We start from the raw sequence: 22503 nt of genomic DNA, 5'->3' as shown, positions 1-22503 counted from the left end.
TCCATTTCATCCTCGGCTGAAATCTGAATGCGTAATTAGCTGGAGGGATCGATCGATGGAGAGGGACGTGTAATGGGGCTCTGGGAGGATGTGAGGGACAGGGGGAGGCTGACTGAGCTCCGGCCTGGCTCTGCACGGCACTGGAGCTCAGCAGCACCGGCAGAGAGCAGCGGGAATGACTTAACCGGGGCGAAACCGGGACAGATCTCACTTAAAGCACCCGGGGTGATGTACGGGACACGGGCAGCCGCGGCATCCCTGCTCATCCTGTAACGCAGCGGAGGAGCTTCCGCTGACATCCAAGCCGCTGAAATCACAGCAAACAGCAGAAACCTTCCCTCGGTACAAGGGGTCTAGGGAAGTAAGTCGTGTCTAGCGCCAAATGCCCCTGGCTCAGCGTGGCAGCGACACCTGCCAGCCCAGCCCGGGCGCCGCGGTGGCTGGGTCACCAACACACCTCCATGTCCAGCGCCTGCCCCAAACACACTGAAACTGCAGATACCTGGGTGCGGTGCTGGGAGGACAAAGCGGCACTGGCAGCACCCATGGCTCTCCTGGGGATCATTGCACCCTATACAGACTCATTTTTCACAGCCTTTGTCATCATCTCAAGCATCTCCCCCTCATGACCCAGAGTGAGGAGAAGTTTTACCGAGCACGAGACTAAACTCCATCAATAACTATGCAGGGATTCTTTTTAAACATTTATAAGCTCTTAAATATTTAGCAGTATTTATTATGGTCCCTGAGACATCACATTGGCTCTATGATAATGCCACCTCCCAAAATGTGCCACGTACCTTCTTTTACTTCCACCAACTATAATCCAACCTGGCAGTGAGAAATCCAGTCCTACAACCTCATCCAAGAAGGAAACAGGGGCTCTGCTTCTATTTGAAAACCATTTGCACTCATTGTGACGCTCTCACCTCCTGCACTGTTTTCTCTGATGCTTTTTAAGGTCAGCCTTTGCAATGCCAAGGGTATCAATTAGCTGCATGCTAAACACCAGCAGCCCACATCTCTCATGTAACCTTGGGCAGCTCATTTAACTGCTTGAGTGGTGCAGTGGGGGGGACACAACCTTTCACTGCCAGGCTGCTGTGGGTTGGGTACCACAGTGATGGGGCCAGGGGTAGGAGTGGGTCATGACTATGCTGATCTACGTGCATCTGAGCAACAACTGGCCCAAAACAGGTATCTTCACCACTGCACGCTTTGGTTTCCAAAATCCCTTCTGGCAGCAAGGCTAGGGGGCTGCAAGAGGTCCTCTGAGCCAAGGAAGTCTACCTTTGTTGAAACGTAGCACAAGTATCTCCAACCTTAACCCTAACCTCAACCTTCAGCTCAGACTAGAGAGCCAAAAGCAGCTTTGGGAAGACCCAACAACTTCCAAAGACTGAAAAATCAGCAGAAGAGAGAGACAAACTCAGGGCACCTCTGGATTTTGACACGAGTATGCCCTCTCTGGAATTTATAACTCCTCAATCCAAGCACTTCCATGATGCCACCAGTGCCCAGCTGAGCAGGGATGGATTTTTCAGGATGCCCTGTGTGGAGAAAGTCAATAGTGCTCATTACAACCCTGAAAATAAACCTGGGCCAAGGCACAAGCTCTCATTCCACTGGAACACCATTGTTGTTGGAAAAGGCAACCTGGCTCAGTAACACTTTTTTCTTTCCTCCCCCCTTTCAGCATCAAGTTTTCTTCAGTAAGCCCTCGAGCCACTGGATGTATCTTGGTCATAACAGCGGAAATTTGCTAAATCAATATTTGGGAACAGAAAAGCCTAGATTCTTTGGAAATATGCATTTTCAAAAGCCACTGTAGGGCTTGCCTCAGGAGAAGATTAACTGAGAGAAGTCTATTTCAGGGCTGAAATAGGAAGCACAGGCAGAGGAGATCCCCATGGGGTGGGTGGAGAACTCACCTCTGAGCCAGGCAAGGAAGAACTTGCACAGCCCCTGCTACACAAAGCTTTCTATTTCCACTGAAAATCCAACAGCCCCTAACTGAACCTAAGCCTTCCCTGAGGAGATGATGTTTCTCTGCAGTTCATTGGCAAGGGAGAGCAGAAAATCTACTTTTCCCAGGACAAGCTGGGTTGGGGATGCTTAAACACATAACTATTCTTCTGGTGCCTTTGCTTTGTGCAAAGACCTGGTTGATGTTTCTTTTTGGGGCAAATGGGATCTTGGGAATGGGTTTACAAAGAGATGGAGTTCCACTGATCCACAGCTGCAGAAACGGGAATATGACATCCCTCTGGTGTCAGCCTGAGCCTGAAATCCTACCGTGGCTCTGCCACCCCACACCCTCACCGGCATCCCCCCAGCCTTTCAGCCTCTCTGTAGGTGGGATGTTGTCTGCCTGCACAGTCCGGGTTCAGCCAACACAGATCACATACAAGGTCAGCATCTTCAGATACTTTGCCAGCAAAGCCAAGCCACGGGTCAGACACACAGGGGTCAGCTCCATGTGGAGGCAGCCCAAAATCAGCAAAGATACGCTGGGCAAAGGCTCCTCCTCTCTGCTACATGGGGAATTGAGAACCATAAATCCTCTGCTCCCAGTAGGATTGTGATCTTGCCGCGTGTCAGCCCAAAGGAGCAGCACGGCACATGCCAGGACATAAAAAGCACTGCCTTTGATGTGCTACAACATCTTGGAAATGAAAACAAACAGAGTGCTTCCACAGGGAAATTAGGGCACTGGAAAACAAGTGTGGAAATCTGTTGGAGTTTTATTTCCCCTTTTTTTTTTTTTTTTTAAGGCACTGTATGACACCAATTTCCCTAACTGAGATGAGGACTGGGACCTCTCCAGGGATGTACATTAAAGCGCCTGTCCTATTTTCGGATGTTCTATCCACATTTTGACAGAAGTGACATAAATGCATGGCAGAACAGTAAAATCTTGCCTTTTGCTGCTACCCTTTTGCTATGTGACCGTATCCATGGGCCCAGGATAACAAAAATCATTTCAAAGAGGAGCAGTTGGGACTATCTGGAATACTCTCCCATTTGCTTGCCAAACAGTTTATTTTTGCTCCTGATATTTAGACTCTCATTGGAGTTGATATACGACCACAAAATGCCAGCCCTGTGCCAGATTCACACAACCAATTGATGTTGCTTTACTGTGGGTGGCAAGTTACATCACCTTACACCAGCTGGAGAGCTGTTAGCCTCAAAAATCCCAGAGTAGAGACAGATTTCAGCCAAAGTAGCTCTGACTGTTTTCTCCCAGCCCAGCCACAGTGACGTTAACTGCCCTGGTTTGTGCTTAAATAGATCCTGGCATTCAGAGGGGCATTTTACACTGAGCACCTGCAAATCCACATTTTAGCATATTTCTTCCTAAAAACAAGGAAAATACTACCCTGGAAGAGGAAAACTCTCTGCCCTCAACCACGATACAACATGGACAGCTCTTGCTCATTTGTGGGGTGACAGCTAATGCACCAGACAGGGAAAGGTACATGACCTTCCACTTTCCACGTCAATATCACACATACAGAAAATCATCTTACCTAGATGCTGCAGTGCGTTAATTGGGTTTATATTGTATTTCATTTTTATACTGGGTTTCGTAATGTTTCTTCTGTATCTCCTGTTCCATTGGAAAATGTAGCACGTGGTTTGTCCCTGCTCAGCCGTGCCCATCCTCCCACACTGGAATGTAACCCAACTCTGTTCCACTCCCACCTTGTCCCTGACTGGGTGGTGGCTTGTCCCTGCCTCCAGCCCCTTCCCCCCAGGAAAAAGCCCTGGGTTTGCCGGGGATCGATCTCTCTTGCTCCGGGACCAGGATGGGGATGGGGACCGGACTGAGCTCTGGACTCTGCAGGGGCAGGACCCCTGAATAAAGCCATGATCCCCCCTGGACAAAGAGCAGACTCTTCCCTTTTGCCATCGACGGATGCATGTCCTCTCTAAAGGAAAAGGTTTGCAGCCTCTGGGTAGCTTTTAGGACCCTGGAGGGAAAATTCCTTCTGAAGTGGTTTCTCTCTCAAGCTAAAATGGAGCACGGGCTCCAAGGGAGAGAGAGAGCCGCTTCACCTAGAGATGCTTAATCCTTCTCCTAGGGCTTCTAAGCAAGTTGTTTCAGTGCTGTCCTGCAGAAGAGAGCTCTGTAATGGTTTTAATTTTAAAAGCTAGGCAGGAACACTAATTAATGTAGTGGTTTCATGTTCACTAAATTCTGGTCTTAGTACTAACTCTTTTTCTGTGGGAGAGAGACTAGGAGAAAAGCAAAGCAGGCTCAGCCTTAAAAATGAACAAATAGTTTTATTAACGCACACTAAAAGAATGGAAAAAGAAAGTTGGGGGGAAAAAAAAACTGAAATAAAACACTTCCACCACATATCTCGGCATTTGGCAGCCAGTGCTATTTTTGTGCTAATAAAAAGATGACAAAACTAATGTGCAGTAGCACCTGAAGCCCTTCCCATAATTGTTATTTCCACAGTGCCTGGGTACAGCTATGGATTAATGGGGTGGGGGAAAGTATAACAGAGCAATTAGTTCAGAGATTAAAATCATTAAGCATTAGGGGCCTTAATGGGATTTTTCTACCAATCGTAATTCTCCAAGAATCTAACTGAAATTGTCTAAGAGGCACTGAGCATGAGGTAGGACAGGCTATTTGGGTCACTGGCATCTCCCCAGGCTTGCCTTGGGAAGGATCAACCCCATGGTGAAGAATCAGTCACCTGCTCCTTCCCAAAGGAGGAACTTCTCCTGAAGAGCAGCCAAGGCTTGCTCGAGTAGAAATGTCCCTTCAGGGAGCCCAGGGAAGAGAGATAACAATCATTTTCCCATCTCTAACCAAGATCTGACTGATTGGGACTCAGAACAAGGCTCTGGGGTAGGCCGGAGAGCTGGGCTTTGGAAGAAGGACACTTCTGATGAATACATCCCTGATTTGGCATTCAGAGGGCTTTTAAAAAAATATCTATTGACAGGGGAGATACAACTGACACCAAACAAGGCTTCAAGCATCAGCACCTTGTTAACTAAAAGTCTCTCATACCTTTTCTATGCAGCCTCCCATGGGCAACTGTCTCTCCTTCTCTCCTCCTTCTGCAGTTCTGGCTTGCTCCTTCCTGTCCCTAGCATGGCCACCTGACCCTGTCTGTCCCTCACACAACCTCCTGTCCCTTCCTCCTCACAGCACCGCCAGCAGACCCCAGCTGGCCCCTGGCAGCTAACTCACTCTTTAATCACACCCACAGCTGGGAGGGCAGGGCTGTTCCCACCCTCTGTAATCAACACAGCTGCAATATATCGGGGGCAAGGTTGCCTTCAGCACTAGCTCTGACTTCCCACAATCTACCTATATCTATATATCTATAACTACACATCATTCAATTAGATTGAGAGTAACTGCTGGCTCCTTGCCCACACTGAGCTCTGGAAGCACCATTTAGATCCTGCACGTGCTGCTAGATTGAGAATAAAACAAAGTGTGCTGGCATATCTGGGTCACTCCTGCAGAAGGGATTTTAGACAGTGGGAAAGTGCCTCCCTTGCCCTTGGCATCTCACGGCCATAACCCACTCCTGTCCAAGGATGTCAGAGGCCAATTTGCTCAAAATAAAAATGAGACACTTGGGAAATGGTTTTGCCTTTTCTATCACCTGTTGCTGTGCAACTTCTCTGTCCCAGCTCTCAGGGATGTGCAATGAAAGCTGTGCAAAGTTTTTTGCCTCCCTGCTACCTTGCGTGTATTTTCAGAGAGCTGGAACAGAGTGACCAAGCTGCAGCTTCAATCCACTGTGGAGAGGAGGGCATATATCAGAGATGGCCTGTGGCTTTACTCTGTAAGGAGAAAAAAAAAAAAATAGAAAAAAGGAAGTCTTAGGGGTGCAGATCAACCAGGTACAAAGGCAAAGCAAATACAATTTGAAATTACATCTTGAAAAATTGAACATGAAGAATATTTGATTTCATTAACCCCAACTTACGTGATGGAGCAGTGCCAGAGGAGCCCAAACATTGCAATTAAATATACTGAGAACCTCCAAAAAGAAACATCTCTTAAATAAGGACTGATTTCCTACTGGGGAAGTGGCATGCTATTTTTTCATTCAAACTGGACAAAACCATCACTTTTCAGTTTTGTAGCACTGGAACATATCCTCTGATTGGTTGTTCCCTACCACCATCTCTCAGTAAAACAGCAGAGACAAAAATACTTGGAAGAGCATTTGCAGGGCAGGCAAGCAAAGTTGGGCTGGGAAAGCTGGAAAGTGTCACCAGTGCTTGGGACGGCTCCAAGTGTCACCCCTGTCCCTTCCTTTCCCAACAGTGCAAGGCTATGGTCATCCAGCTGCTGCCAGGCATGGAGCCATGGCTGAAATCTTCCCATCCCACAAGCAGGCTGCCAGGGGGCTAATGCATGTCTTGGCAGAGCCATGGCTCCCAGTTTATTTTTGTCAACGGTGTTTAAAAGCCATCCAGGCTGCCTGGAGCATTAGGGATGATTTACGCCGGAAAAGGAATGAGCTCTTCTTTTACAAGCTGACATCCTTGCATTGGTGTGGCAGGATATAAAGTGGTTGTAGAAAATGAAAGTACTGAAGGGGGTTTTCTGTGGTCTGGTGTAATCTCTGGACATCACAGGTATTCAACAGGCAAGAAATGGGCAGGAAAAGGGACGGGAAGCCGTGACAGAGGGCTGAGCTCCAGGACAACAAATGGGCCGGATACCCAACTAATTGTCAGAGAAGTGAAACTAAGATGCCAAAGACTTGGGACTTTTCAAACCAAAATCTACTTTTCCTCAGGCAAAAATCTTTGCACAAGCAGGGAAGGAAGGCTGGGAGCTGCAGACAGCTGACCATAAAGAAGATGGCTGAGAAGAGGAATACAAAGCTTCTGCAGTGTCTTTGGCATTAGCCATGTCTATAAGGAGACCATGAACCCAATCCACACAAGCAGCACATTTTAAATGAAAAGCATAACAAATTTTGTGAAAGAAAAAGGTCTTTTCTGAGAACATGGACCTGAGGGCTTGGAGCAAGCACTGCAAGATCAAAGCAGCCACAGAATTTGAAGCAATAACCCACCAAGTCCAGTGTCCTGTTTCCAGAAACCCAGAGGAATGACTGCTGCTGGGATCCACACCTCCAGCTTGTGCCGGGGGCACACACCATCGCAGGAGGCACTGCACCCTCAGCCCAGGGTGGGCCATGAGCTACCACCATCCCTGAGGTCTCTTACAAGAGCTAAAGCAGTTTTGTCTGGCCTTGTGCAGAGGGGAGGACTCAAGGCCTGATGAACTAACGTGTCAGGACAGGCTTAGCTACGACAGCTATTGCCCTCTCCATTTAGCCACTGAGGAGTGTGTCAGTCTAAGGAGATTCAAACTGTAAAAAAATAAAAATAAGCTTTAAACTCAGCAGCATGATTGCAGTGAGGACACCTATAGACACAGCAAACTAAAACTGCAGTTTTAGAATCACAAAATCATGGAACCATCTAGGTTGGAAAATACCCTTTAGGTTGAATACAGCTCTTAACCCAGCACTGCCAAGGCCACCACTAACTCGTGTCTCCAAGTGTCACCTCCACATGGCTTTCAAACCCCTCCAGGAGTAGGGCCATTTACATGAAGAGATTTTCCCCAGTATCTAATCTACCCACCCTGAGTGCTGCAAGGCCATCAGCAACCCCTCAGATCCATGCCGTGGCAGTGGCACCTTCCACTAGTGCAGATTGCTCCAGCCCGGCCTTAGACACTTCCAAGGATGAGGTATCCAAAACTTCTCTGGGCATCCTGTGCCAGTGCCTGTTTTCTGCAGAAGAAATGTTTTATTGAGGCAGAAGATAGTGGTGGATATTTGGTGTGAGCTCCTGGAAGCTGGAGCTGAGATGACATGGCAGCAGGACGGGTCACATTGCCTGAAGATGTGGGGATGGTGCCAGGCTGTTTAAATACAGACTTTGAGATATTGGTAGCCAGGAAAAACCTTTGGCTTTTGCCACCAAGAACTCAAGGTAAATTGATATCATCAGCCACCCTTGAGAGCTTGAAGCAGAGCTCATATGCAAAGAAATCTGTTCCTCTGAAAGATGAACTTTATAAAGGGGCCGTATGTGAAGACAGACAGATCAGTGGTTTTAATCTTCTTTTGGCAAGGAAAATCAAGTCAGGGCAAACCAGGAAATAATGAAAGGATGTATTAATTTAAAACTCAACGGCATCTTTTTTGTTCAGGAATTTCTTTTTTATTTTAATTCACATTTTAAATTGCATTATGATATAAAGGTAAATGCTGATCCATCAATCTTCATATCTCCCTGACTGTTCAAAAAAGCCAAACTCAAGCATCCTGTGTTTTCCTGCATGTGCTCTCATGGATTTTGAGGGCAAGAAGGATAATTTGGGTGCATCCAATTCAGGCAATCAAATTTTACTCCCTGCACCAATCAAATTATTTAAGCCCACTTTTCCCTCCCACCTTTTTGGCTGGTGTGTCCAAGGCACAAGAGCTGGGAAGGCAGCTAGAGTGAGAATTTCAGGTGAGTCTGAGGAAGAGGCTGTATTGAGACTGGCAAATTTTCCACAGGCTGTCACGGGGGCCTGAGGCTGTTCAATGCCCTTGAGGGGGGAAAAAAGGTCCATGGCAATTATATTTCCTTAATTTACTTTTAACTGGCAGTAACTGAATAATATTCCCCAGCAGAAATATCAAAATTTGAAGGAAAAAAAAATTGCCCAAGTGACTTAGAATCCCAGAGTTGTTTGTGTTGAAGGGGACCTTAACGTTCATTCTGTTCCAGCCCCTGCCATGGGCGGAGACACGTTCCAGTAACCCAGGTTTCTTCAAGCCTCATCCAACCTGGCCTTGGACATTTCCAGGGATTTGGCAGCCACTGCCCCACTGGGAAGATCCACCCTTCAGGAAAAGACCTCGCACCATCCCCTAGGGCAGTGCCAGATGCTGAGTTCAGTGTCTGAAAGATGTGATGCACAGTGACATCTTGGAATGGTTAATGGATCCTGAAATCACCACCTTGGTTTCAGAAATGCTCTTTTTATTTGCAAATCCAAAACATTTTCTAGATCCTCCGCTTGAAGAAAAAGTGATCTTTCTAATGGCTCATCATTCTTATCTGCCTTTTTGCTTTCACCTTCCCTGTCTTCTTTTCCCTCGCTACTGTCTCGATAGCTGGGGTAGATGTGTAGGAGACCAGGTGAGTTGGGCGGTTTGCCACCAGCATTTTTATCCTCAAATGCCACCTTTAGGAAATACCAGCCTGAAACTGAACACCTCTTAGCATAGTTGGGACATGGGCAGCACAAGGCGTTGACACAGACCAGGAAGGGGTGTAAGAGCTGTGCGGCTGCGGAGGGACTGGCTGGGCCGTGGCTGGTGGCTGCCATGGTGTTGCAGGGCTCAGTGCAATTGCTGATTCCCCCTCCACCCTTTTCCTTGTCCTGCCCCTCCAGAGCGAGCCCGGGATTACCTGCACAAGACCGGACGCTTCATCGTCATTGGCGGCATCGTCTCGCCCGTGCACGACTCCTATGGGAAGACGGTGGGTGGTCCCCATTTCCTCTGTCTGCCTCCCGTGTGAGGTGGTATCTGAAATCAGGGCTGAGCACTGGGCAGCACTGCCTGACCTCTTCTGCCTGGGGCAGCTCCTGACCTTGGGAAAGAGTCGGAGAGAAGGGAGAAGATGAAACCTCTCGCTCTTTAGAGAAAAACTGCAGTGGGACCCTAAAATGAGCCCAAGTACTACACAGCAAAGAGAAACATTCCTACCCAAAACAGTAGTGGTGGTGATACCTTAAGTGGGGGTTGGTGGGGGGTTTTTAGTTTGAATTATCTCAAAGCCAGTTGTTTTCTTTGGGGGGGAGGGGAATCAAAATGATGTAAATGAGTGATCTTTAGAAGCACTTGTTAAATTAGGAGTGGTGAGCTCACTTTTCTCCTGAAAGCTGGAGGAATTTCATCAAGAAACCACCCCCTCAGGTTGGCCCCGTTGGAGCACAGGTCTGGGAGTGGTAGTACTGTGCAAATCTCACCACTCAAGCACGTAGCCAGGGTTGAGCCCAACACAGACTCCTCCCCTCCAGCAAACAGGAGCTTAAATAAACTTCTGTGGGCAGGAAGGAATCCTTGGGGCCTGTCTCACATGAGTGAGCCTGATGTTCTGCCCCAGAAAGGTTTGCAAGCCCAGGCTGGCCAGAGCACAGGGCTTCCTAACTGTTCTTCCTTCACCTTCTCGTGCAGGGGCTGGTCTCCAGCCGGCACCGCTTGACCATGTGCCAGCTGGCCGTGCAGTCCTCCGACTGGATCAGGTGGGTGGCACAGCTGGCACCTGCCGTGGCACCAGCAGCCCCTGCCCCTTCCCCACACCGCGGGGGAAACCTCCTGCATGCTAGGTGGAGATGCCACCAGCTGGTAGAGCTTCAGGGTGAATTTTCTCCCAGCCCAAGCTTGACTAAAAATCAGAGACCTTCCCCTTCCAATTCAGCAGAGAACAGCTGAGGAGGGTTACACTGCCCTTCAAGGGAGCCCTCAGGATTCGGGGAGTCATTCAAGCCCCTCACTGAGCCCATGGTGTCTGGGTGATACCCAAAGTGGTCACTTGGCTCACTCCAGCCTTGTGCTGTGGCACCTTCCCTGTCCACACACGTCGCACCTGCCTGCAGACTTCCACCTTCCCAGTACTGCCATGTGGCATCTGGTGGTTGAAGTGACACCAGAAGCACCTTGAGCAGCCCTCAGCAAGAGGGTTATGACACACATAGCTGCATCCAAGCCAAACAGAAGTTGGTTAGTTGAGTACCAAGCATGGGAAGATGCCCAGGCACACAGTCAGGTCTCCAGAGCGGTTAGGGATCACCGTGTTGAAGGGCTGCAGGAAGGACATGGCCCATGCCAGGGTGGAGGGATCGATGATGGCTGCTCTTGGCACTGCTGGCCAGCCCAGTGGGGAGGAGGTGGCAAGGGCAGGAGGTCCAGGCAGTGGCCATGGGCGACACTGTTGCCTTGTTGTGCTTCTGGCAGGGTGGACCCCTGGGAGTGCTACCAGGACACCTGGCAGACCACCTGCAGTGTGCTGGAGCACCACCGTGACCTGATGAAGGTGAGGCAACCCCTGTGCCCGGGGTGCACCAGGGTGAGGGCATGGGGAGAGTGCAGGGGTGGGGTGCTCTTCCACCTGCAGCTCATGGCCATCAACAATCAAAATACATCAGAGACTGACAGTGAGAAGACTTGCAGGAACACAGTGGGATCCTGACCTGGAAGGGATGAGACCTTGTTACAGCTGCTTTGAGGTCTGGGCCCTGATGGTGGAAGGAAATGGAGCCCTTCAGCTGGAGCCAGCAGCCATCCCGGACCCAGGAGCACCAGGAGGGCACCAGGGCTTAAGGCAGAGTCAAAGCAGGGGTGGGCATAAACCACGTAATTAGTGACACCCTGCTTCCTCCTCCCTGAGGGAGGAAGGGAGAGAGGGGTGTATGGCCCCCCCATTCACCAGCTGAGCCACAACTGCTGTATGAACCTGACAGAGAGATTTGAGAGGGAAATTCAGCATCTGGGAAGTCCCCAGGAAGCACAGCCCCAGGAGGAAATGTTTCAGGCAGGCCTGAAAGCCAAAGAGGAAGGTGACTGCCCTTGGGTGACCACAGGGACAGGAGCAGCAGAGCTGCTGGTACACTCAGATATAGGAAGAAAACCAAAGATAGGAAATGGATGAAAGAGCATTGAACAAACTCATGGACAGCCCAGACAGGGGGCACAGGAGGAGCATCTGCCAGCCCAGCAGGGTGTCCTGGGCATCCAGGGACTGTGGTGATGAAGCCAGGGACTTGCTGGTGATACCTCCCTTCTCCTGCAGGGATGGGTGGAGGAGAAGAGGACATGTTTTCTCCTTGCTAGCCCACAAAAAATGGTCAATACCACCTTAAACACGAGTCATTATCCACAGGGTCCTGATAGCCCCAGGCCCATTTGGTGAGGTCAGATGGGACTGGGGACCCTAAAGTGAGCTGGCATGTCCCTGTCATGAAAGAGGACCTTGAACCAGGGGTGCAGAAGTTTGTTACAGGATCAGAAAGGTTTTGAGGGGGCGCTGGGGTGAAAACACTGTTCCAACTACATCCTTCCCTGATTACAGAGAGTGACTGGCTGCATCCTTTCCAACGTCAACACACCCTCCATCACCCCTGTGATTGGCCAGCCCCAGAACGAGTCCTCGCAGAACATCTACCAGAACAACAACGTCTCCAGCAAGCCCACCGCAGGTAGGTGGCAGTGGCACAGGGAAGAGAGGGATGACTGCTTACCCCCCACTCCCAGCCAGGGCTGCCAAATATTACAACACTGCTCCATCACCTTATTTTTGGACAGGTGTCCCATCAATGTTGGTGCAGCAAGTCCAGGGTGGGGCAGGGGTGTGATGCAGGAGTCAGCATCCAGCACAGCCAGGGCAGAAGCCAAGAACAGCTTAAAATGGCTGTGAAATCTTTGTGGACTTCAGCTGGATGATGTCTAGGCAGTGAGACCAGCAAAAGGAAAAGCTACCTGGTGCAAAGGGATGAACTGGCAGGAGAGGTGACGTAGTGGGATGCCCTGCAAGACAGAGGGATGTGGACCGTTACTTAAATCCCACAAAAATTGACATCTTATGATTTTCTTCATGATTTTAGCTGTCTAGCCGGTCCCTTCAAGGCACAGTGGAGCACTCTCGGGAGTTAAGACATGAGAGGAGCTGTTGGGAGATGCTGAGAGCAGTTGCGCACCCAGGCACAGGAGCATTTTGCAGAACCAGGGCGGCTGAAGCGCTTGGATGTGTTAATCACACAGCCTCTCTCCCATTCGTTTCCCTTCTTCCCCTTTAGCAAAGATCTTGGGGAAGGTGGGAGAAAGCCTGAGCCGGATTTGCTGTGTTCGCCCGCCCATGGAGCGCTTCACCTTTGTGGGTATGTAGAGGCAAGGCCCAGCATCACCTCTAGAGATCCACTCCCCACCCTTCTCCCAACCCCTCTTGGAGGCTGGGCACCAGCATCTCTCTTTTGCTGCCTTTCTCAGATGAAAATGCCAACCTGGGGACAGTGATGAGGTACGAGGAGATCGGTGAGTACACGGCCCCTCTCCACACTGCTCCCACTCTGCTGGGGCAGTGCTGCACTACTTGGACGCATCTGCATGACAGCTCTGGCAGATACAGGATCATCTCACCTTGGTGCCAGCTACTGGGGATCAGGAATTGAACAGAAACAGCTCTAACTGGGCTGAGCCTGGTCCTGCTGACAGACAACAGCCTGAAATAAGGGAGCGTGCAATGGGGGCACCGCTCCCAACACTGACACAGATCTGTGGCGGCATCCTGTCCAGAGAGTGGCCTCAGGTGCCATCAAACTTGGCCTCCCGTGGTGATGTCAATCCATCCCCTCATTGCCTGCAGCCCTACAGAGCCTCGCAGAGCAGGAGAGATTTCAGCTGCCTGAGCCATGGTGCCCCTCGCTCTAAAGACTTTTAGGGGTTTTAGCCCTCCCGGACATCACCCAAAGCTCTGCATGGGGAGCTTGCTGGTGGTTTTGAGATCCTCTTCATGTACAGCCTGGCACTGCAGCCATCCTAGCACTGTGCAGAGCCCTAAGGCTTTGGCCACCTGGGAATGCCAAACAGGGAGGCATTTTCCCATGTAGCCACCTCTTCTCACTCCTCTGGGGGGTTTTGTGGTTTTGTCTAGCAGTTGTGCAAATAAATTAATCTTTAAGGGCCTGTCAGAGCAGAAAACTCCTTCCCACAGCACAGTTCTCTTGCTGAGCTGCAAAGCCACCCCTCAAAGTTGGGGGGAGGGGGGTGGGGGGGTGCCTGCTCAGTCCCCTGTGCTCCCAGCTCTGAGCTCCTCTCCTCTGTTTTCCAGAGCTTCGCATCTTGCTGCTTTGTGGCAGTGACCTGCTGGAGTCCTTCTGCATTCCTGGCCTCTGGAATGAGGCAGATGTAAGTCACTGCTGCCAGGCATCCCTCCATGCTCCTCCTTCTCTTCTTGCCACAGCCAGTGCTCCTGGGAGCCACTAGGTCCCTTGGGATGACAGGAGCTGTGCCCACCATCCCCACTGCCTCCTCCATGCCAAGCCTGACTGTCATCTCCCCTACACATTTCCACAGGGCTTCCATGGTCCCAGGCCCTGTGCCTATTTACTGTTCATGCAGAGGATGTCACCTGGGGTGGCAGGGTAAGCCTGTCCCAAGGGGTTTCCCAAGGCTGTGCTCCCACTGCTTGTCCCTTGGGAGAAGCCAGGATCAGGCAGATGCCAATCCCAGCAGAGTGAGGTATGCAAGTAGGAAATAAGGTATTTACAGGAGTGCTCCAGATGTTAGGAATTAAACATATCTAGAGCCAAATCAACATCTTTCACTGCTGGTCCTTGCTGGAAGAAGCCGTATTTTCATGAGAGAACACCAGCCCTGGCGAGGGGCTGGGCTACCCTCCCTTCAGGTGCTCCCGGCAGCTGGAGCCGTGCTGGCTATGAGGGCTCCCCTGGTTCCTCATTGAAAGCAGTCAGTCAACACACACCTCCCTCCTTGAACTTCCCAGCCTTCAAAAATCAGTTACCACATCTTCAATCCTTAACTTTTTAAAGCATTTAGGCAGCAGGCATCTCCTTTGAAGGGCTGGAAAAACTGAAATGAGCCAAGCCCTGGAGCCCAGCACAAAGGATGCAGAAATGACATCAAAGCACAGGCAGAAGATGCATTCTGCAGCAGCACCACCTCATAGGCTCCTACTGCCTGAATTTGCTGACCCAAAGCTCTTTTGGATTAGCCTGATTTGTCTCCCCTGAGATAGGTGTGAGCACCACGAGTGGTCCCCGTGCAGTAACAAATTTGGCCAAACCACCTTGGAAGAACAATCCTCCCAACCTCTGTCAGGACTAATACATCCATCCTACTCATGAACCCTTCCAGTGAGGCAGAGGTCACATTCACCTTGGGCAACCTCTTCTGCTGTCACCTCCTTCTGCCATAAGTTCTCCTCTAAGCCTGACCTCAACCTCTACTAATAGGATTTAACCCTGTGCCTTTTATTTGACCTACTGCCAACCACTTGCCTGCGTAATTCCATGTTTCTGCCAACGGCTGCTGCCACAGCCTCAAAATCATCCACCATCTCCCTCCAGACCATGGTGCAGCTTTCACGGGGCAGGGTGGGGCCGGCAGACAGCGGCAGGTTTTGCGTGGGGTGGCTCTAAAGCTCTCCACACTTGGTTGTCGCTCCCAGATGGAGGTGATCGTCGGGGAGTTTGGGATCGTGGTGGTGCCCCGGGACGGAGCAGACCCTGAGCGAATCATGAACCACTCCTCCATACTCCGCAAGTACAAAGTGAGTGAGTGGGTGCACGTGTGGCCAGGGAAGGCTGTGAGAGGACTCGCAGTCTCTCTTCGCCCAGGGGGACGCTTTTGTCATGGGACTCAAAGTGTCTCAGGGTCAGGTGCTCTCAGCTGACGGGTGGGATGAGCAATGGGTCACCGCACAGCAGGGTGGGGAGGCTGGAGGGGCAGGTATCTGCTCTCGAGCCATTCCTTCACTCCTGTTTTCCTCTTTCCCCTGCAGAACAACATCCTGGTGGTGAAGGACGACTCAAACCACCCCATGTCAGTTGTCAGCTCCACCAAAAGCAGGTGGGTGAAGCAGGGTTACTCCCACTAGAGAGCGGGGAGTCCCCAGCCAGCCTCTCCATTTGCAGGGGCACCTGACCCACCCAAGTGGGCTCTGACACCTTTCTCTCCCCCCACGCCCCCAGACTGGCCCTGCAGCACGGGGATGGACATGTGGTGGATTACCTCTGCCAGCCCGTCATTGACTACATCCTCAAGAGCCAGCTCTACATCAACGCCTCTGGCTAAGTGCCCGAGATCTTGCAGCGAGACAGCCCTCATGTCCCTCCTGCCTACAGCTCTCCATCACTCTTTTCTCTCTCTCAGTCCGTGTCTCCATCTCGCCCCATCCCATGGCCTCCTGCCCGTGTCTGCCTCTCACCCCCAGCACCAACGCTCTGTTGTGCAGCCATGTCCAGGGAATGGTCTGGTCTCTTTTTCTGGGGTACTGCCCTGCCCTATGTGCGTGGGGAGGGAGGAGGGGCTGGGCAGGGAGCGACATGCTCCGTGCGCTCCCAGCATGTCCCTGGGAAATGGTCCCCTCAGTCCATCCTCCCAGCATGCTCAGAGCAGGGGCTACCTATTCTGCATCATCTTACACAACTTAAGCTCAATAAATCTGGGTGGATTTTTTTTTTTAATTTTTTTTTTTTTTAATTAAGTAGCTTTAGTGGGAGCCCTTTGGGCCTCTCAACACAGTGACCAACCAAAACCTGGTTGGCAGCAGGCAGTTGTAACACAACCAGCTTGGTGCCCCACAGCAGGGGAACCTCCTCAGGCTGACCATGAGAGAACCCAGCTAACAAAATCCTCCTCCTGCTCCTGAAAAGTCATGGAGAGGGCATTTCTAAAGGGGAGCAGAGGCCTTGGTAAGTATTGCTGCTGAAGCATTACAGGGAGAATGTTATGTCTTACCTACCCTCTGCTGCAAGAACTCAATCCACAACCTAGGCAAGTGAAGTGGGGGTGATGTTCTACTCTTACCCAGTGCCAGAGGAGGCATCCCACACCACCTAGAAAGGGATCTGCCATTTATGAGGCCAAGAAATTGGTAGAAAGAAGCAGGGGGTGAGCCAAAGCCTCTGGTGAGAATTTGCCCCAAACCTGGCCACGTCCATCCCCATCCTCTACCCTCCAGATCTCCATTTCTGTTCCATCCATCTTCTCCCTCAACTCCTACTCTCTTCCTCTCCTTGAAGAGTTCATTAAATGCATGATAACCTCCCCCTCCCAAACCAGTCATGGCTACTTTGCACATTCCTTGGGACAAACCAGGCTCCTGCTCCTGCCTGCGATATACCCCCGATGCTGGGGGTGGACCCCAGTGGAGATGCTCACGGTAAAAGCAGGACGGGTAACGTGGCGCAGTTATTGAAGTCTTGTGGAAAGGAGGGTTGCTGGAGCAGGGCCTGGTCCTGCTGATCATCCCTAGGGCACAAGGACCCTGAACAGCTCCTGGGGAAGGTCACAGCCATGAGGAAGGTATAGCACTCGCCTTCTCCTTTCCCTTTGCTCCCTGTAACCTTGTATCACTTCGGGTAAAGCCCTTCTGCCTGTGGCTGACAGTCCTCCGCTGCCTTTCAAGGAAAGATGTAAAATTTCTTTTATTCTGTCCCTTAAAATCCCACAGAGGGTCACAGGTAGCTCTCAGGCAAGCTCCGAAGGTGGGACTTTGTGTTAAATTTAGTGACCTGCTGGGTGCTGCTGGCATCCCTGGAACAGCAAGCTGCTTTGGACAAACAAGGAAACCCACAGCCACAGGGTCCTTGCAGCAGACAGGATTTTAGGAGCAGTAGTCGACAACTTCTCAGGAGGGCACAGCCCTTCCCAGAAGGACAGAAGCTATGTGACTCACCCAAAGGCCAGAAGAGGTCTTTCCTTGTCAGGGATCTCCCTCTGCACAGAGAGATTTGTTTGAGAACTATTCTAAATTTGGCAGCTGAGTCCCTCAGTGCCAGCTCTGATATCTCCAGGTGGTTGAGTACGTATCCCATAGGATGAGGAGATATGGAGAGGCCAAAACAGAGAAGGTGACGAGTGTGTGGGGGACTCTGCTCCAGGGAGGCCTTCAGCCAGTCTGAGCTAGTCACCGTCACCACCCCACAGAGCTCCCTAATGGTGACACCTCCTCCTGAGACACCCAGTGTACGCCAGCCACTCGCTGGACTCCTCTCTGCCCGCTGTTCTCATGTGTTCTGTTTGTCAATCTCCCTTCCTGCTCCACCCCAACACAGAAGTTACCCCAGACAGCAGCCTCCCCTCCTTGCCAGATGTCCCCTGTGCTTCTCAGCTCCCAGCCAGAGAAACAGCAACGGTGGAAACCAGCCCCTAAAACACGGGGACTGAACTTCCTGGGGAGCGACACCTCTGAAGTGGGAGCAAAGACAGTGGGCTTTCCCCAAGGAGAGACACAGAAAACTAAACAATGGAGATGGAGAAAGAAAGAGTCATGGCATCAGAGAGCCATCTCTGGTCCTCCCTCCCTCCAGCACATGGAAGGGGACGTGGGAATGCCACGGCCTCCTGATCCACGTGGTTGGGACGGCGAATCTTAGCTGTGATGGGGATGATGAGTTTGTTCTGTCCTACTGCTCTTACCTTTGTGTATCCACTCAGTAAAACTCACAGGATGGGGGGAGGGACGGGGGTTTCTAATGGGGCCTTCAGCTCTGGGACTGGTTTGGAAAAATGTCTTTGGGTGGGGCATGGGAAGAAAATAATCATCTGTGATGATCCATGTGACCGCTGGGGAGGTGAGGATGGGGGTTTCCAGGGTGCAGGGGAGGTGTGGGAAGAAGCTCGTGGGTTTTGGTCTTTGAACCTCCACTTTTTAACCGTCAATTTGCTGAAAGTGAAATAAATTTCAAACGTCTTTTGGGGAAAGAAAATAAATAAAGGGGGGAGGGAAAGGGGTTGAAGTTGCCATGCCACCAATTTCACCTTTGTCAAAAGTTTCTGAGCATCTTTTTTTTCTTTTTTTCTGTTGCTATATGAAAAAATGGTCATTGACAAAAAATACTTTATCAGCAAAATGTTTAAATTATGTAATAAACAAAACAAAACAGAGATGTTACTGGTGTGACTTTAAAACAGCCCCAAGACCAAGTCAGAACAAGGGAGCAAATGCCTGCTGGGATAACCCAAGGCCAAATTCCCCCAAATGAGGAAGCCTGAAAAAATAAAGCGTTAGGCAAGACCTAGCCAAGAGTATTCATCATTTATTGACCTCCTAACTTTCAAAAAACTCAGCTCATGGAAAAACAGGTCCCTAATAGCTGTCCCTACACTGTACAACAGGAGAAGGAACATATGCCAGGAGCTAAAACACATCTCACTTAAATAAAATTGTAAAGCAGACATAATACTCAGTATATCATGAAGCAAAAGCACGGATCCTGCTTTATCAGATACCGCTTTATCAGAGAGATAAGGAGGGGTGAGGGAGTCCCCAGTGTCCTTCTCCATCTGGGACTTCCTCTTTCACCAGCACGCAGGGCAGGGGCTTCCACAGAGCTTCAGCTTCCAGCATCTGGTGGCACTTATCTCCCCTGAAACATTTTTTCCCCTGCATGGCATCTGAAGGAAGGTGGGAGCAGTGCCAGAATGCAGCTGGACCCCCATGAAAGCTGCAGTGAAGGGTGAAGGGAGTGCTGTGGTCTTTGGCTCATCCAAGCTCTGTTGAGATGAACAGCGGGAAACCCCTGTGGAGAGCTACCTTAGTGGTGATGGTGGCCTCTGAGAAACGTACAGCACCATGAGGGAGGACAGGCAGCACCAAACCAGAGGTGGAGACACATTCCAGACATCTTCAATATTTTTAAACTAATGAAATCAGGTTACAGGCACTGCAGCAGGATGGGACGGGGCTCTCAGGTACAAGAGCCACAGCATGCCAGCACCACTCCCAGCAAGGGGAGGACTACAGCCTGGGAAGAGACGCCACATGAAGCATCACCAGTGTCACAACTCAGAATTCATCTCCCCCAGCAGCCTCTCATGCTGCTTGCTCCCTGTCTCCTGAGCTGCCGAAGGCGAGGAAAACCCCATGGAGAACAGGAGGAGCAGCTGGTGGTGGCAGTGTCAAAAGTATGGACAGAGACCCGAGTCCTTCTGTGTGTACCAGACCAGGACAGGGTATCCACAGGTGATGGGGAACCTCTCGGTTACGAGCTTCAGGGTCCGAACTGGGCAAGCTCACAAGGTTAACACCTAACCCTGCACCTCAGAGATGTATTGTAGGAAAGGGCTGTTCTTCAGACAGCAGCACCTTCACAAACCAGGAGTCTCCTTCCTCCCATGAGCAAGGACGGAGCACTTTGAAAAATTAGGGACTTTCCAGGGCCAGCGGGACATTGTGAACTTCACCTGCCACACTGATCTTGAGGCTAAGGATCAGTTGAACACAACCAAACGCAGCCAGTTCTGCCAGATTTGGAGAGGCCCTCCTGCCTTCAGACTGGCAGGTGCTGCAGCCTTTCCAGAACTGGCTCAGGGCAATTCAATGGCTTTTGTGTTGTAGCAGCCTGGAGGAAGACTCTTCTGGATATCCTCCAGGTTCTTAATATCAGCCAGGATGTCATCAATGCTGCTCTCCAGCGTGAGCACCCGGGCCTTCTGCAGCGCAGCCGTCTGCTCCAGCTCCGACATCTCCGCCTTCAGCTGCTTGCTTCTGTTCTTGGCTCTGCTGAAGTTCGCCTCGAGCTGTCTCAGGCCATCCTCATCCACAGCGCCAGGCTGGTCTTTTGCACAGAAGGAAAACAAGGAATAGGAAAGCATGCATGGAAGCTGAGGACTAGATCTTTCTAGATACTTCTTCTCCCTCCTTCTGCCCAGCCTGTTCACGGGCATCACGTAATTTAGCTTCCCACTAAGCTCCCAGAAGCCCTGCCTAGACCCCAGTGGGGACCTGTCTCCATCCACACCCCACAGTGGCATCGCAAAACCTACTCATGAGACGCAGCAGCTCTTCCAGGACACTCAGCACCTGCTGCACAGCTGCCTCTGCCTGGCCAGCCTTGTCATGGACCCTCTGAGCTTCCTGAGCTGTCTGAAGAAGGAAAGGCAGCAATTGTAAGATGAAATCAAGCCCACAAGTCAACAAGGAAGGAGACGAGGCAAGAGAGATGGGGACACACCTTCTCTATCACAGCAGCGTCTGCCTCAACCTCTGAGAGTTTCCTCTCAAACGTGTCATCCACTTCCTTGGCCTCGTGTCGCAGGGTGGCCACCGCCTTCTCCAGGGCGAGGACACCGTCAGCCGTCTTGTTGGCTTCCCCCTTCAGCCGGGCAATCTCCTGCGTGTAGGGTACAGGAAAAGGCACTTTCAGAGGGGCAGAGCACAGCTGAAATCATTCTGTGTGCACTGGAATAGGGAACTGGTAAAACCTGGCTCCTTCTACCAGGGACTCAAAAGTATCAAGCTGTCCCTCACGTTCTCCCACCAATGGCTCCAGAGAGTTGTTTCTATGTCCGTGGCTCAATCCCACCCTCACGCATCAGCAAATCCCTGGGGAATTACATCACACATCTGGGAGGTGAACCCACAAATACCAGTTTTGGAACCTCACAAGCCTGCCAGTGACTCTGGCTGCAGGAGTGAAAAAAAAATCCCCTTGGTCATTGAAAGGTGGCTACAGTGAGATGCCACAGAGATCCTCGTGGAAGGAACGTGCCTGCAGAGATCATCTAGAGCCCAGCTGGTATCCGCAGGATGCACTGTAGAGAAACTTCAGCTCAAAAAATCAACCCATCAGGTCCACCATGAGATTGCTGACTATCTCCTCTTCTTCCATGTTTTTCTCTTTCCAAATCCTTTTCTGACAGCAATAGCATCAGAGTCTGTCCTCACCTCTTGGATCCCCGTGGTGATCTCCTTCACCTCCTCCGCCAGGCTGCTGCCTGCCTTTGACTCAGAAGCGGCGTTATCCACGATCCCTTTGGCTCGGTCTGTCTTCTCCCTGGCACTGGTGACCATGCTGCTGATAATGGGCAGCCTCCTCATGGCATCTTTGGCTTCCCTCCTCTTGTCATCTGCTTGCAGGTTGAACTCTGGAAGAAACGCACGTGGAAATGAAGCCATACTACCTTTGTGAGATCCCACACGGAAAGGACGAGGAAGGGTTTCTAGGACCCTACCCTTGAGGCTCTTGAGGATCTGTTCCAACTCGTAGAAGGTGGCATTGCCAGCGCTCGCGGCTTGCAGGGCTGTGCTCCTGGCAAGGGTGGCTCGGGACAGCAGCTGCGTCAGCTTCTGCAATGTACAGGGGACACAAAGGGTAGGTGAAGGGTGCGGTATGGGAGCATCACACAGCCCCAGAGCAGTCTGGAAGGAGCTGGGCTGGAAAAGACCCATCAGTCTGTTCCCAGATGTTTGCTCTTGCCCTTTATTCAAGACTCCCAAGGGCTGATCTGCCATCAGAAGCTTGTGCCGGTGCTCCTCAACCAGCTCCAGCTATATCCTGAGTCATCTTAGCTCTAATGTTTGCAGGATCAGGTCTCCAACCTGCCTTACATGGAGGAGATGTGCAGGTGAGATCCTGCACCAGCAGCTCCCTGCACACACTGAGGTCTGAAGACCAGCCCCAAGGAAGGGTCCAATCCTGCACCAGGCAGGCAGAGCTGCCTTTGACAGCCAGGCAAGGACATGCTGGGGCCACAGGCGTCCCCCCAAGGCTGCAGCTCCTGCTGGGGATGACCCCTCACCAGCCAACCTCTTACCGCTCTCTCGCCCTCCTGCCCTTGTAGCAGCCGCTCGGCTTCCTCCTCCCAGTGCCCCACGCGGCTCTTCAGGCCCCGGTACTGGGCCAGGGACACGTCCACCAGGCCCAGCAGGGCACTGGAGTCCTGCTTCAGCCTCGAGGCTTCCTCCTGA

General features: G+C 51.2%; 2 protein-coding genes across 3 annotated transcripts in view; one reads left to right on the top strand and one right to left on the bottom strand.

Annotated features, from left to right (window-relative positions):
- The window catches only part of NMNAT2 (nicotinamide nucleotide adenylyltransferase 2), a 24698-nt gene extending 6000 nt beyond the window's left edge, over window positions 1–18698 (top strand). Inside the window, exons 2-11 of the mRNA XM_040073270.2 lie at window positions 9461–9549; window positions 10248–10315; window positions 11028–11106; window positions 12142–12268; window positions 12866–12946; window positions 13056–13100; window positions 13897–13973; window positions 15256–15357; window positions 15589–15656; window positions 15779–18698. Coding sequence (XP_039929204.1) covers window positions 9461–9549; window positions 10248–10315; window positions 11028–11106; window positions 12142–12268; window positions 12866–12946; window positions 13056–13100; window positions 13897–13973; window positions 15256–15357; window positions 15589–15656; window positions 15779–15881 — 839 coding nt within the window. The 3' untranslated portion in view covers window positions 15882–18698. The remainder of the gene's footprint in view (window positions 1–9460; window positions 9550–10247; window positions 10316–11027; window positions 11107–12141; window positions 12269–12865; window positions 12947–13055; window positions 13101–13896; window positions 13974–15255; window positions 15358–15588; window positions 15657–15778) is intronic.
- The window catches only part of LAMC2 (laminin subunit gamma 2), a 17406-nt gene continuing 13574 nt past the window's right edge, over window positions 18672–22503 (bottom strand). For both annotated transcript variants that reach the window (XM_040073268.2, XM_040073269.1), the window contains exons 18-23: window positions 22350–22499; window positions 21768–21882; window positions 21481–21680; window positions 20768–20926; window positions 20580–20679; window positions 18672–20371 (exon numbers count right to left, since the gene is read on the bottom strand). In XM_040073268.2, coding sequence (XP_039929202.1) covers window positions 20121–20371; window positions 20580–20679; window positions 20768–20926; window positions 21481–21680; window positions 21768–21882; window positions 22350–22499 — 975 coding nt within the window. In that variant the 3' untranslated portion in view covers window positions 18672–20120. The remainder of the gene's footprint in view (window positions 20372–20579; window positions 20680–20767; window positions 20927–21480; window positions 21681–21767; window positions 21883–22349; window positions 22500–22503) is intronic.

This window comes from Hirundo rustica, chromosome 9 (assembly GCF_015227805.2).
Source record: "Hirundo rustica isolate bHirRus1 chromosome 9, bHirRus1.pri.v3, whole genome shotgun sequence".
Lineage (NCBI taxonomy): Eukaryota > Metazoa > Chordata > Aves > Passeriformes > Hirundinidae > Hirundo > Hirundo rustica.
Note: the sequence above shows the minus strand (reverse complement) of the source record. Positions and strands in the feature narration are given on the sequence as shown.